The sequence below is a fragment of the Synchiropus splendidus genome, chromosome 1, assembly GCF_027744825.2.
Source record: "Synchiropus splendidus isolate RoL2022-P1 chromosome 1, RoL_Sspl_1.0, whole genome shotgun sequence".
Classification (NCBI taxonomy): Eukaryota; Metazoa; Chordata; class Actinopteri; order Syngnathiformes; family Callionymidae; genus Synchiropus; species Synchiropus splendidus.
This window is the reverse complement of record NC_071334.1, coordinates 43,281,083-43,292,329: the sequence shown is the minus strand read 5'-3', so window position 1 is coordinate 43,292,329 and position 11,247 is coordinate 43,281,083. Positions and strand designations below refer to the sequence as shown.

Genomic DNA, 11,247 nt, shown 5'->3' with positions numbered 1-11,247 from the left:
CGGCCACGGTGATGCATTCACGTGTTTGGAGGAGTGTCGGAAATTTGCCTCACACGTCACGAGTGGTACCGTGCCAGTGTTGGCGCTTCGTCATAAAATTCAAATATTGAAACACACTTATAAATAACCTTAAATACATATTTAAACATTGTTTTTGCATCGCTAACAACTAAAACGTAAACATTTTTACTTTGTGTCAGAGAAACACATCCGTCAAAAGTATAGTCAAAATGTATAACATTAGCATATATGTATAATATTAGATTAGACTAGATTAGATTAGACGCCCTATTACGATGGATAGATAAAATTGTAAAATGCCATATTTAATAATCATTGCAATAATAATTGGATCATTCTCCCGAAAAAAATGCATATATACCACTATCTAGTGGTATAACGCTGCAATTACATTGACAAATGATAACTGAATGACTATATATATATGTATATATATCGTCTAGAAACCGTTTTCCTTGGTTTCATTTTCTTTTGACGATCAATTATTTTTTGAATTATTTCTAACATATCAAGCACCATTTAAAAACAAAAGGCAACTTTCTTTAACTTGGCTGGACGTTTGAGCAAGAATGTTTTATGTGCAAAACAAGAAACATTAGTGCTTCAGTACCATGTTATTTCTGCATAAACTCAACTTTTTTGGTTGTATTGCACTTTCCTTTGATTTACTCTTTTTGTTTTTATTTTTATTTTTTAAACTTTACTTTGATTTACTACGCATTTTACAAAATTACTTATTCATACAGGATAATAAAAGCTTCACTTAGTGCAGGAGGGAAATACAATCTCGACTGATCAAAGATCACTTGTTTGAGAGGATTTACCGACCAGCTGTATCAAATTCTTTACACACAACTGTCTTACAATAAATGACAAGAAGCTAAATAAATAAATAAAAATAAAACAAACAAACAAACAGAAAAACAACTCAGATAACGAACTTTACTCAAGTGATACAAAGAACATTTGGTGGGGGATTTAACAATCATTAGAAAATAATATTCACAACTAACTTTTCACATCTTTGGTTTCAATCCATGACAATAACACTTCCAACAATCGCTATACATGGTTATAAAAACATTGAAAACAGCCTCCAAAAAATGGAAGGCGATGGTATGTTTGAAGGAATTATTAATACAAACAAACAAGACATCCATACAGAATTAAAACAAACATTCAGTTTTGCAGTTTTGCAACAATTCTGAAAATGTTGGCACCAACATATTTGAGAGTCGACCAAAACTGAAGTCTTTACTACGAACTTTCTTTCAAAAAGAAAATAAATAAAGCACAACTGACCCACCACATTCCAGAATACACAACTTCAGTTCGAACAGACTAAAAACAGTCAATCATTAAAGTAAACTGACTGGTGAGGTCAAATTCAAAACAAGACAAACGACTTAGAATTTCACTTACATTTCCATCACAATGACTCAACGTTTTTATAATTCACACATTCCAGCCAAACGGGTCTTTATAGGCCATTTCAGGCTCCTTCATGTTATTTGAACAGCCATTCATGCTGACCCTCGGCAGAACAGCTCACGCAGAAAAGTCAGGGAGGCCATGTGGGACATGCTCAAGAAGGATATGAGGAGAAAAGGTGTGACTAGGGAGGATGACAAAGAGAGGTTGAGGTGGGGCAGGGTGAGTTGCGATGGCCAAAACCCACTCACGGGGAAATGACATGTCGACACGTAGTCCATTAGATGGCGCTGTTTCCCTGAACATGAAAATTCAAAGCCAGTCCAAGTTACTTCAATGAAAAGGCACACGATTTGAACAACTCGGAGCTCATTCAAACTCACAATGTACAATAACAGTTGACCATCAGAATTATAAACAACCTATTTTTCACCGTCTCAACGGAGCGTCCTTGTAGTTCAAGCCCTCATTTTCATTCACACAACAGCTCAATTTGTAAAATGCATTTCAACTTGCAAAATATATTAAACCATATTCACATCAACTAAACTAAAACATTAACTAAAGGTGAAGCAAAACTCATCATCCACATCAACTTGCAAGTATTATTTTACTATTCCTGATATTGAGACAGACCTAATGACAAAACTTACCCTTGGTAACATGAAGGTACATCATTGCAAAATAAGTGAAATAGCTGACTGAAATGCGGCTGACATAGACTAGGAAGGTTTAATACTAAGCTCAATAAAAACAACGATAGCATTTCGCAAATCCATTCTTCTAATTCCTGTTGTGGGTCTGCACACACACTGTTGTCGACGTGATGTGCATGAACAGAAAACAGCGGATTAAAAGTTGACGTCAGTACGATCATGACTTCTTGGGGCCAGAGTTCTGCTTCTGCTTCCGTAGATGAGCTTCAATGTCGCGCCTGAAGAACAGCATCCCCAGCTGCCCGTGCGAGGCCTCGTTCATGGCTTTGGACTGCATGCACATACGGTACTGGTCCGGCGGGAGCTCGTCCGCACAATGCTTCTCATGCCACAGGTGGAACAGACCTCGCGACGGCGCCCGGACCACCAGTAGGTTACTGTGCAGGTACTTCCTGTAGAGGTGGACGTCCTCGCCCCCCCAGCCTTTGATATCGATGTCGAACCCTCCTGCAGAGACGTGATGTGACAGGTTGCCGGTTAATTTGTGTTTTTGTTCCTTCCTTGAGGAACGTGAGGAATCCTCTGAAGTATTATGCATGAGATCATAATCGGTACTTTACAAGCTGTGCTAGGTTGGAAAATACTGTACTGATTGTTGTTTGACGTTGTGGACTGATGCTATGAAACTATTTGACGGAGCAGGTTTGAACCTGCAGTGCTGTAAAATGAGGGGAAAGATAGTCAAATCTTGTTGTCTCTCAAGCTTCAGCTGCAGGATGAGAGGGGGATAACAAAAACATTCGCAGGTGTCGAACATCTAAAACATGTCTATTCACGCAGAAACAATAAAAACCCTGGAACTTTGAATTGCCAAAAATAACCTCTCCTGTGTACATGAGAAAACAGGAAACAGGTAAAGCAAAGAACAGTAAAAAGGATGGGCATTAATGCTATTAATAATCATGATCATATCTAGTGACGCTTCCCTCAAGTAACTACCTCGACTTCACCTATTCTAGTACTAATCTTTCCCGGATGAAACAGCTCGGTGTGTGGATGTAATAGACACAGAACTTTGTAAATGGAGAAAACAATGTAGTGCACATGCCAGGCCTGAAGTGGCGCTGTATATCTCTGTATCACTTCGCAAACAGCGTCGAGGCACTCGGGATAGTCAAGCTCGCCTCCAGGCAACACTGTTATCACAGACGGGAAGTTCCCCCAAATCTGTTCTTAAATCATCCAACAGTAATGTCTGTAGTGAAACGTGATGGCGCTGCAGCTGGTGAGAGCTCTGGGAGCTAATAGTGATGCAGTCACTTCTGCTTTTGGTGGTTTAAGAGAAAGTCGTTTTTTGAGAAAGTTACTGAACAGAATAACTCAGGTGACATGTTCATTCTTGTTCCAATTGTTGGCAACTGGAAGGCAGAGATGGAGTCGACTCTCTCCTCACACACCGATGGAAATGAAAACCAACCGCTCCTGCAGAGAGATTTCTCTGGCTATTTTAGGTTCATCAAAAATGGACTGATCCCACGACTCCTTATCTTAGGTTCAAAACAAGATTTACATTCAGGAAATGGATTTTCTTAAGTCACACAGTTAGGCCATACACATCACGGCCACAGACTTCCTGCAGGACAGATGGAATATTACCTATGTTGATGAAGTCCGACCTGTACTGGCAGGTCATCCCGAACCCAAAATCCCTCCAGAAGCCAGTGTCTTTCTTGATCACCTGAGGACAAAAAAGATGTTTCTGATGCATGACATGGACTCAGGGGAAATAAGGGCAGTAGGCTTGCGCCTCTTCACACACACAGCAGCAGCAGCAGAATGTTTAGAATGTCTCTCTGGTGGATTTAAAAAACATGCAGTGTTTGTCTATTACCAGCTGCTGCTCCACTGCTGGGACGTGCTCAGAGCCTCCATAGATCAAACTGGGGTTGTATTGGCTGAACAGCACTGGGTAAAAGACTTTTTTACCTGAGAGAGAGGGGGACAGTGATGTTGGATGGTGAGGCTGCAATTGTTTAGAGCACTGCCTTCAGCGGTCTCACCGGGCTGCGTGTTGAGCCGGCAGGTGTTGAGGAAGTCGGCGTTAAAGTAGATGTCCACGTCACAGAAGAACATCAGCACATTCCCTCCCTTCCAGGACCGTGCGCCGACATCCAGACCCCGACCTCGTGAGAACTCCTCGTCCAGTTGTAGCAAGGTGTAGTTTTTAAAATGGACTTCCCTGCATACATATATACAAGACTCTTATTTAACCTTGACTAGACACACAGGTTGTTCCAAAGGAAAACATGATGCACAAACAAACCTAATCCCAAAACAAACACTACATTCTGCTTTCATGAGAGAAACCTTCCGACGCTGGTTTCAGGAGCTGCTCCTTTACACAGTTTTCCTGACATGATCAAGTTTGCTTGTGATGGTTTACACCAGTAACCCATGATGTCAGCACAGTGAATGAGCGCTCATTTTGCTGTTGCCTTGAAGCTCTAATAATGAAAGTTAGAGGCAGCAAATGAAATCACACTAATGTACACTGAGAACTGGAACAACATGAACTGAAATAATGCTACAATAATTGAATAAGAATAAATATAAACATATTTAGTCAGTGAGATTGCAAAGATGATGTCCCTCCATAAAAGACACACTTGTAATTCACTTCACTGAGTGGTTCACAAAGAGGTACTTAAGCCTGCACCTCTCCTGCACCCGACGCCATTTTTCACTGAAGAAAAACCAGATCTGTTTAATATAAGAGCTTGAAAAAAATGTTTGATATGGCAGCAAATAGCGGTATTTGACATCCAATATGATATTGATATTTCATCTCCAAATGTAAAACAAGAACAATTACTTATCACACTAATATCAAAGTAGTGTGAGCAACAAAAGTACTGCATTTGCTTTCAACACTGTATTTGACGTCCAGCATTTCCAATGAAGCTAGTAAAATGGGATAGTTGTTTCCGATCCCACAAATTTTACTTTATTTGACCTTCAGTTTTGAGCAATTCTGTTTGATTTATTATTATTATTATGTGAGTGGAATATAGCAGTTCTTACACTGTATCTTGGCCTAAGTATTGTGATACGAATTTTGAGGTTTGAGCCAATACTCACCACTTATTGACTAAATATTCTCAAGATTTCGATCTTTCTGTCCTAATAACATTCACTGTTTGAAGAGTTGCAGTGCAGTATGGGAGTGATGGTGCTTTTTACTTACAGGGTATCAGCTTGGCTGGTGACATGCTGTTTGAAGCAGAGCATGAAGAAATGAGATTTTCATGATTAAAATGAGCTGATTTTAATATCCGCTGCACATCAAAGGACATGCTGTCGTAGCTGTGCTGTAGGTTTAGTTCAGAGCACATGTATATTCAGGACTAAAGGGGAAGACGTTTCATTCATCACCTCAAAGGTTCCCAAACACTGCGAAAACCTCTTGAAATTGTCACTACGACTCTATCTAATAAATCAAAATAATTCATTGGTCTGCCACTATCGATGGACAAGAGTCAGGTTTCGTTTACTCGGCCAGTGCTCATACTTGCTTCCTGGGGCTGGGATCTTCAGTAAACAGTTTGAAGAGGGAGACTGTCTTGGCTCGTGAGATAACACGACTGACCCTGACCACAGCTTCCTGCTCACAGGGGAACGCTTACTGTATGGCTCCAGTTATAGTGTTCGACTACAACTCAGTTATAGTTGCTAAGGAGGCTGATGTCCTTTGGGATGCATGGAACGCTCCTGAGAACCTTCTGTCACTCTGTATTGACATCAGCCATTTTCCATGGCGTCGTCTACAGGGCGGGGAGTATTACTAACAGAGACAGGAAGAGCCTGGACTCCTGACTCCCACAGGGGAGAAGGTGGGAGACACAAAGACTGAAGGCAAGCTGCCATCCATGGTGGCCAACCTGTCCCACCCCACCAGAATCAGAATCAGAATCAGTTTCATCCCACCAACTAGGAAAGTGCTTTGGAATAACGTGCTGTCTAAAATAAAATAAAATAAAATACACAGTTGAGGGGAAGAAGCGAACAGCAGGGGCCTTTTTTCCATCTGATATGAAACACGACTAACACCACATTTCCTCACCCCGGGAAAAATAGAGGCATTCCAACCTAATGTAAAAAAAATCATTTCATGCAAAATATTGTGAACTATTGATTCCTGAAAATGGAAGACCTCACAAATCTAGTCCAGGACTGACAAGACAAATTACTTGTGTGGTTTTTCACAGACTCCTCCAGTCATGAAGTTTCACTTTTTTCACCTCCCTCTCCTCTCACCAAAACGCACTTTTCCCCACATTCCTGTGAGGGAGCAACTTGGAGCAAGGAAGTCTTACGAGCCATCAACTGACCACTGTAATTGGCCAAATAGCCAATGTTGGTCTTTGGGAAGACACACAAGGAACACTGGAGGACCAGAGTCAAGCTGAAAGCGAACATTTCCTTTGGCTTGTGATTTTTTTATGATGTACTCTATACTAGTGTAGTCAAGACCATGTTGAGTCCAGTGCACACAAGAACAAGGCCAAAACCACTGTGATGAGGAGGATGTGGCTAAACTGAATACAGAGCAAACAAAGCATTTCAGTTCTGGATTAAATGTGAAAAAGATGACTGTTTCATTTGCAGTGTGAAATAAATGTGTGTCCATTTGACCAATAGACTATTCTGTTTGGTGAGGATCTCACCCTGCTCATTGGTCCAGGTCTGCTCTTCGTATGGACCTGGCTACAACAATAATCTGCACAAGGTACATTGTAAATGGTCCTGGACTATTTCTACTTCTGAGCCTAACTCCCACTAAATGTGCGTGCTCCTTTGATCGACGAGCGCCCAGAGATTAGAACGCAAAGACGCGGCTGTGGGACGTCTGCATTTTTAATACGGAAGAATGTTTGTAGCTGCCGGCTTTTAGAATCCACTCAAAGTTGATATTAGGTCCCTGCGGTGTCTCTATCTGAATAAATGAGATCCTAATCAGATCTTTACAAGGAAGCGGCACAGCACTGCACACGGGGGGGACGTTTAATCAGCAGAGTGGAGCGCGGGTTGATTTGATCTGATCATGAGATGAGGCAACATCAGTCCAAGCTTTTCCAGATAATTACAAAAGTTAATGCTGCTCAAATAAAAGAGGTGCACTTTCCAGTGAGGTGCAGGGCCATCACTTTCCTCTGGGAACCAGCGAGGCGTGGTGAAGACGTCATTCAGCCAAAAACAATCATCAGCAAGGTGAGGACATCTAAGATGATCGTGTCGCCAGATTTGTACCCAGCCAAGTAAACTTTGAATTCATCACTTCATAGTCCCGAACCCTGGGCCTGTTCTTATTCTGAAGTGAAATCGACTGACTTCAATAGTCTATCAATGATTTGTTCCACGACATGAAAAAGTAGCAGCGCAATGATCCTTCATCAGGGCTTCATAACCTTTTGGATCTCGGGGCCCACATTCCCCAGAACACATGGCCCCGGGGCCCATTCAAGTAATAGAACTGATTCATGACTCTTGATTTCATTTGTGATCAATAACCATATTTAATCTACTTACACGTAAACAAAGCAAAACCTTGTGAAAGGACATGGAAGCATGTGATCATTGCAAAGACCTGCAGCAGAACCAGGTGCAAGTCATGTTCATCAAAAAAAAAAGAAAAAAGAAGAAAATACACTAGATTCAAACTGTTGAGAAAATTGAAAAAAAAAAACTGAATAAGATAAATATAATAAAACCACGTCTAAATATCATAAAATAAAAATAATATATTTAATTTAAACTCCAAAGAAGATGTAAGTGAAGTGTAAATAAAAGTATCGCCATTTCAAAACTGCTTCAACAGGTGCTCTCCTGAACAATTTTTACTGTTGGGGGGGCGACATCACTTTCTTCATCATTTTTTCTTTTCAAGAACTTCTCCATTGTTGTTAACTGTCACAGACTTGCAGCTGTCGAGTCAATTCCATAACACACTACTGCCACCATACGTGACTCATGTATTACAACTGAGCGGCACACAACCGTTACGGTGCAAATGTGTAAAACAAAAAAACTTCTAGTGGCCCTCTAGGAGGCGCTTGTGGCCCAACTATGACCCCCGAATCACTGCCTTAAGTTATCCTCAAGGATGAATCGTCCTTACACATACTCTACTACTACTGTTATTTGCTCTATATTGAATACTGTGGTAGGCCATCTACTCTAATCTATACTACATAATTTCTGCATAATTAAACGCACTAAGTTTAAGTTGTTTACCAAGTATTATAATTTAGTATGTGTTTAGTGTTCTTTATTTTTATTTAGTGTTATTTAAACGGCGGCCTAGTAGCTAGCACTTGCTTTGCAGCAAGAAGGTTGTGGGTTTGATCCCACCGGACCACCTTTCTGCATGGAGTTTGCATGTTCTCCCTGTGGGTTCTCTGGGTACTCTGGGTATTCCCGCCTCTTGCCCCATGACTGCTGGGATAGGCTCCAGCTTTTCCCCCCAACTCTGAGCAGGACTAAGCGCTGGTTAATTGACGATGTATGCATGCTATTTATTCATTTTTTTGCTCTTTAGATTTCCTTCTCTCCACCCCGACTTTATCAAGTTTGGGGGCTATTGGCCACGGTTCATGGTGCAACAAGAAGTGACTCTGAAAGTGCTGCTAAGGAAGTACTGTTCCAAGACAAAAGAAGATTGAGAAGTTACACTTTAAGGCCCAGTAACATCGGAACTCCACATACTTTCAGGAGGCTGCACAGCTGTCACACCACACAGCTGTTTGGTTTTTTCTTTTTTTTTTTTTGTATTCACACGGAGAGGATATTAGGATGTGACACCAGTTGAACAATGTTCCGAATACTTCATCTAGCAATAGATGATACCTCTCAAAGTCTTTGTCTTGGACTGTGTATGCTCAGGTCTTCTTTTCACAATGAGAGTGTCCTAACAACACATTCAAGAATTGAGGAATTAAATAATAAGTCTGTTTCCCTATAAGATAAATGTACCACCATAGTTATTTTTTATTGGAGCAGGGCCCATTGATCAACAGAGATGCCAAAGAACCGATGAAATACATTTACAATCTATTGCACAAAACCTTCCCTCTATATCAGAAACACAACATAATCCTCTGGAAGTAGCTGACCTTGAACAACTTCTAGCTGAAACAAAACCCGCCTGTTTGAAGTTCACGCAGGATGAGGTGAGAGTCAACAGCTGATTCCAGATGAGAGCAGCTGTTTTTAAGCCGTATCCGTTCACAGCTTGTGACTAATGCTTTTATCATACACACACACATACATACACACACGACACCCAGAGTAGAAGGGGTACTTTCACACAACTCCACATCGCAGGAATGAAAGGTGAAATGACACATGGAAAAGGTAAACTGAAAGAACAGCTGAGGGACAAGATGTGTCTGTTATACAATAAAAATTACTTGATAAAAATAATAATATTGCGAGTAGAAATGCAGCCAAATACTGAAAATGTATTCCATCAGATTTGTAGAATCAACCTAAATATTCAAAGCAACTCAGTCATTGGGCTGTCGGCTAACAAGATGCTTGATTCTAGGAAGTTTATGAATCCAAACAGAGTCAATCTGTCTACACAGAGTCCCAGGAGAGTTGAGCCGGCCCTCCTGCTGGCAGTAAACTGTCCACAGATGGCAGAGACGGAGCACAAAGACTCAGCTTGTCTCAGGTTATATCAATGGAAGCTTCTGTCACAATATGCTTTGCTTGTTTTAACTCCAGTGAAGCAATAAGCCTTGCCTTAATTTACGCAAATGAAATATCCCATGACCAAAGTAATAAATAAGTAATAAACACCATCCTTAACCTCCAAGAATTTTCATCACAGACTTGGGAAAGAGAAACCATTTGAAGTCAAGTTTGGTGGATGGAGGCAGCAGAAGTTTTTGGTCACTGTTGAAGCCACCTCAAGAAGTCAATAGAAGAATACTTCTCTGTAGTATACCACTGCACATGACCATCCCAAAACTTCATCAGGCTAGTAGCCTTGCTGCCTCCTGCATTTTTAACTGTTGAGACAAGAAGAAATCGTCCAATAATGGCACATTGAAAAATCCCAGCAGCTGCTCTGCAAACTGTGTTAAAAGCTTTAAAAGTAATGCAGCTAAAAACCAGAGTCAAACCATGAGTTGATCTATTATTCAGTGGGATAAGTGGAGTGTGTGGGAGAGTGCAGGCGCTATCAGGTGTAAATATCTCTCACAGACGTTTGTGTCAGTCTCATCAGTCTCTGCTTTCTCTTAAATCTCTTCTAAAAACACATTTTTACGAAACTGGCTTTTATGTGATGTTGTCTATGTACTGGATTTGCTTTTGTTTGTCTTTCAGTTGACCATGTCTGATTCTTTTCTGTCCTGTACTGATCTTAATCCTGTTTTAATGTAAAGCACTTAGTGACCCTTCGCGTCGAACAGGTGTTCCATACATGAAGATTTATTATTATTATTATTATCATTTATGTTACACTATTTTAGGATTGTGAGCACAGAGTAGCCACTGCCTCAAAAATGAAAATGGCTGCACATAGAAAACCGCTTTTATAGCTGTCCTCGAGATTCCCACAGTCCCTTTTATAATGGTTCCAAACAGCCACCTTGTTTACTGACGGAATGAAAGACTGTGATTGAATCTGTGAGGGTTCTACTTGAGCAGGAGTGGGCCCGATCCCGTTGGTTCTGCTCAAGACAAGAAGGAGAGACCTCATTTTCTCCCTGGATTTCTATTTTTACTGTGAATCTGTGCTGTATTTGTACCTATTTGCTTGAGCGCGACTAAATCAGACGACTTACTGGAGCTTGGCTGCGAGCCGCTGATTACTCACAGCCACATTCAGGCTTCGCTTCAAGCTCCACGAGTTTCTAAGAAACTAAATGCATTCGTTTAGGCCTAATATACATATATTTTACTCAGCTAAATTTATTTTTTTTCTTCTTCACACTGACACCACCATCTGGAAATCGATTCAGAAAACAGATTCAAACATGACCAACCACACGTCCCAAATTGTTTAGTTGTCTTAGCTAACAATAAAAGCCACAGCCTGAGCTCACAAATGCTGAAAATGAAACTAAGGCCA

The 11,247-nt window shown here is 40.8% G+C and overlaps 1 protein-coding gene across 1 annotated transcript in view; it reads right to left on the bottom strand.

Moving 5' to 3' along the window:
* Positions 1-731: 731 nt before the first annotated feature.
* Positions 732-11,247, bottom strand: part of csgalnact1a (chondroitin sulfate N-acetylgalactosaminyltransferase 1a) — a 41,702-nt gene continuing 31,186 nt past the window's right edge. Inside the window, exons 5-8 of the mRNA XM_053872822.1 lie at positions 4,169-4,347; positions 4,000-4,094; positions 3,765-3,846; positions 732-2,615 (exon numbers count right to left, since the gene is read on the bottom strand). Coding sequence (XP_053728797.1) covers positions 2,326-2,615; positions 3,765-3,846; positions 4,000-4,094; positions 4,169-4,347 — 646 coding nt within the window. The 3' untranslated portion in view covers positions 732-2,325. The remainder of the gene's footprint in view (positions 2,616-3,764; positions 3,847-3,999; positions 4,095-4,168; positions 4,348-11,247) is intronic.